A 4797-nucleotide genomic window follows, 5' to 3' on the forward strand; every position below is an offset into this window, starting at 1 on the left:
ACTTATGTAGAGGCATAATCAAACTGTATTTCCATTTGTCCGGAAAAATTTTTGTGGCTAATGATTGATTAAATAGTATATAGAGCGGTTTTGTGATGACTGAAATAGTTTCTTTGTAAAAAAGAGTTGGAATTTTATCTGGACTATTGCTTTTATTTGGATCTAGCGACAGAATTGCTTTGCTAATGTCGGCTTCAGTCACAGAAAAATGGTTAATGCAGTTGCATGTAAGAAATTGGTCGATATTTGAATCAGTTGGTTCATTGTAAACCTCTTCGAAAAAATCTGCGAACAAGTTCGAAATAGTTTCCGGAGAATCCGAAGAGATATTTTTATAGCTCATGACACTAGGGAAAGTGGATGATTTTTTAATTGCTTTTGTATAAGCAAAAAACTGTTTTGTGTTTTTTGCAATAGAGTTTTCCACATTTGTCTGGTATTTTTTCAAACACGCTCTGATTTCGTACTTGACTTGTCTCCGTTTTTCTTCGTATAAGTTTTTGAATAATTCAGAATTGGAGCGCTTCCTGTAAAACTCTTTTTGTTTGATAAGACTTATGACATTGGCTGTATACCATTTCGGGTATTTGTCACTTTTATGCGAATATTTAGGCACATATTTGTTAACTAATTCGTCGATAATAGCATAAAAGTTCGACACATTCTCGTTTTATGGGCCAATTTTCGTTCTTCGGGAAAAATTTACCTCTCCGGGTAAAATGCATTTTCGTCAGAACACCAAATTTTTCAGCAAAATTTATACCTATCACATAGAAAATTGATGTTTAACTTTACTCCTGCTAATCGATATGTATTGATAAGTACATATGATAAGTATTGAAAATCAGATGAAAAACCTCTAGACGAGGTTAAAATCGAGTAACGGTACTGAGCGTGGATTTACCACTCAAAAAGACTGATATCATTTTGAGTGACGCTAGGTGCTAGGACGCTGTATTCACTGGATACGATATTCAGAAGTGTTTTTCGCATTCACTATTAAATTGGCTCTCTTATGTGGAAGATTTATTCGTGGTCGCGCGTCAGTGCTATTTAGAAGTTGTCACCCCGTTGTCCGAATGTTGCTCAAAAGTTTATTTAAAGCTTGGGTATGTTCAAATATATAAATAAAAATACAAATAAAACAGAAACACCAAGTTTCAAGTTCAAGATGCGAGAACGCGTTCATACACATTGTGTAGACCTTGAGCCATAAGTTAAATTCAAAACATGTATTCATTAATTTCAATGTATTTATAATGCGCTACCTGCCATACGTTCGCATTTTCTAGATTCATCTTTGGCATATTCAGGAAACCCAACATATTCTCTAATCGTTTCGTTCAATATTCTAATCATACACTGTGAAATTATATTCGTAGATTGCATGAAAGTTTGTACATGTTTCGTTATACGAACGTAAACATATAATTCGTGATATCTACGAACGTTTTCAAGTTTGAGAAAACTTTTGTGGAACTCATGGAGCTTTCGTGGTTTTGAGTTACGAAAGAATCGTATATTTTAGGGGATTTTTATGCATTTTTTCGTACCGAAATTTCTTCGTTTATTGTCGCATGAAATGGAGAATTCGTATTGTGAGGAATTGTGTACGAGGGCTGAGTGCATGATTTAATGGTTTTAAAGATATATGCATAATCACTACTTACGTTGACTTATTAGTATTTCTTTCAAGCTCTGAAAGTTTATCGATGGGTTTGAAAGCTTTTTTACTATCTTCATCAATGTCCGGTATTGGTGCAATAAGAGATGGAGGCGCCAAGGGAGCTAACGGATCTTGTGATATTTCAAAATATGAAATAAGAATGACTTGCGAGTAACAATTCTCAGAAAATATAATAAGATTCACTTACTAGAGTTGTTTATAGGTGGTTTGAAGAAAGGTGGTAGGTTTGCGTAAACATAAGACCGGTTGGGCTGTTTATCTTCGATTTCAGTTCTTGGAGTAGCTGCAATTTTAGTCAATGGTGCTAACGTAGATGTCATCATTTTTAAAATGCTTTCAACATCTCTTCCACCATCTGTAGGTGTTGATGGGGTGTCAACATGATTTGGCATGGAACGATTTTTTGAATGTGATGTGTCATGGTGTGGTGGTACTTTGAATGGTTTTGCGAAAAGTGGCTTTGGGAACCCTTTATCGCAGTCCACGGATTTTTCACAGCTTTCTTGAATCTTTTCGGTTGGTCGATCTATTTGTGGATGACGGCGCCCATTTGCAACCGGCATTCCAGTGCTAATTGTTGATTGCGACTGATATTTATAATTTGTTCTAATGCCATTTGGTAGTTGCACTGCTTTGTTCTGTTGTTGTGGCAACAAAGTCTGAGGTTGTTGCTGCGGTGAGTGTGATAAACCATTCATTTGTTTAACCTGTAAATTTGAAAGAACAAAAATTTACCAAAATTGATATTAAAGTTCTTAAAAGGTTATGAGTAAATTCGTGGCAAAATTTGATAAAAGAAATCAACGAAATAAGGAACGACAGTTTCCAGTTTTAGGAAAAACTAACTGAATATCACGATGATGAAATTATTTATGATATACTTCCTAAATTCAGAAAATAAACTATCATAGAGATTTCTGAATAGTATTCAGTGAATACTGCCTCAGTTTCTATTGAAAAGTAAGTTTAGTAGCACTGAACTCCTGAGAATATTGAACGTTATTGAACTTTATTACATCTTTCTGAAATACGGTTCTTGAAAAGTTGGTACGCGAAAACGGTACATCAAGAAAAAAAAAATCGGGGTTTTTAAGCCGTGTTTACAACACTACTATTTATCATTGACCTGCCCCATCATACAATCGACTCAGTATTACAATCATTTGCTGATGATACCCGATTATGGAAACACATTCAAGACTATGATGATTGCCTAGCCTTACAAGCTGATCTAAATAGGATTGTAAAATACTTCAAAAGTAATCAGCTGAAATTGAATGTCAAGAAGTCTAAATTCATATCATACCACCGAGGACAGCTGAAATTTGTGTTTGAATACACGATTGACAACGAAAAAATTGACCGTGTTGAAGTGATGAAGGATCTGGGCGTCATTTTGGATGTAAACATGAATTTCAATGCACACATTGAATTCATTACCGCCAAAGCAAAGTCAAGATTGGCATGGATCAAACATTTTGGGAGAGATTTTGAGGACCCATGGACAATTAAGAAATTATTTTTCACATTTGTACTACCGATTATCGAATATGGCTCACAGATTTGGAGGCCATACACCGCTGAAAAGATTGCTCGAGTTGAGTCCGTTCAAAAGCAGTTTTTATTATTTGCACTGCGTAAAATGAAATGGTCCCATGGATTTAAGTTACCACCATACGAATGTCGATTGCTGGAATTGCAAATGATAACGCTTGCGGAACGAAGAAAGATAGCTCAAATTACAATGGTACATAATGTGTTGTGCGGGCATACATCATCGAGACATATTATGAACGAAATCAATATTAGAACACCACGGCATTGGACAAGAGACACAGCATTCCTATCTCTACCAGTACGACACCGTGATTACTCCAGATTCGAACCAGTCAATCATATGCTGTCTACGTACAATGATTTCTATAACAAATTTGTGCCAATTAAGCCACCTTTAATTCATAAAGAAAATAAGAATTATCATAATGTTCCTACTCCAGTCTGTGATACTTATTTAATTGATTTTAACACGAGTACAAATACTGTTAAACAGAGAATTAATGAATATTTTAAAAGAAATAGATTATGGAGAGAGTGATAAATTTTATGCAAATATAGCAACTTAATTAATGTAATATAATGTAAATATACAAAATAATATTTATATCAAATAAACCACCTCTGGCGAAGAAACGCTGTATGGTGCAGAATAATAATAATAATAACAATACTTGTCCCGTTTTTTCCTACAACTTTTTTCAAGTTTTACATACTATAACTACGCATCGAAAAAAGTCCAACGAATATTATTATTATTATTATTATTATTCTGCACCATACAGCGTTTCTTCGCCAGATGTGGTTTATTTAGTATAAATAAAAATATTCTGGTATATTTACAATATATACAATATTAAATTAAATTCAATCTCTCCAAATTCGGTTTCTCTTAAAATATTCAGCTACTCTCTGTTTTACAGTATTTGTACTTGCGTTGAAATCAATTAAATAAGTATCACAACCCGGAATCATAGTAATATTACATTCATTTGGTAAATTTGGTGGCTTGATAGGAACAAAGGATTTATAAAATTCATTGTATGTACTCAGCACATACTTAATATATATTCTCAGCCGTTCAACTGTTGGTTTGAATTTACATGTGGGATCGAAGGATCCTATTGAATTTTAAGGAAACTTGTCAGTCTTATAATAGCTTATAACCAATAAACATTGCTTGAAACATTATTAAGATTCTACATGGGGGCTCAACAGCTTTGAACACCACGTACGTTAGGGAAGTCAAAGAAGTCCAAAGAAGTCAACGAAGTCGAAAGAAGCATAAATAAGTTAAAAAAGAAAAGCAAAAACTAGTAAACTCAAATAAAAATAAAACGAATTACATACGTAATCCAAACTTTTCCGCTCCGCAGCAATTTAGTTTACCTTCCGCTTAATGTTTAACCAAAATTTCAATGGATCCTTTTTTCATAGCATTTTCGACCTTAAAATATAACTATTTCGACCATTTTCCATACAAAAGTGTCATTTTCAAACAAAATTTCAAAAATTTCAAGAAATGTCGATTTTGGACCAAATTTATGGGCAAGTAG

At 33.7% G+C, this 4797-nt stretch overlaps 1 protein-coding gene across 1 annotated transcript; it reads right to left on the bottom strand.

Annotated features, from left to right (window-relative positions):
• Positions 1–1670: 1670 nt before the first annotated feature.
• Positions 1671–2407, bottom strand: LOC129572825 (uncharacterized; the record flags this gene model as incomplete). Its single annotated transcript, XM_055452927.1, has 2 exons — positions 1875–2407; positions 1671–1797 (listed from the first exon to the last, which is right to left on the bottom strand). Coding segments are annotated over exons 1-2 (638 nt in total), but the record flags the coding sequence as incomplete, so codon positions are not given.
• Positions 2408–4797: the final 2390 nt, after the last annotated feature.

Source organism: Sitodiplosis mosellana, unplaced genomic scaffold (genome assembly GCF_009176505.1).
Source record: "Sitodiplosis mosellana isolate CC-2019 unplaced genomic scaffold, AAFC_SMos_1.0 Smas_scaffold_5571, whole genome shotgun sequence".
NCBI lineage: Eukaryota > Metazoa > Arthropoda > Insecta > Diptera > Cecidomyiidae > Sitodiplosis > Sitodiplosis mosellana.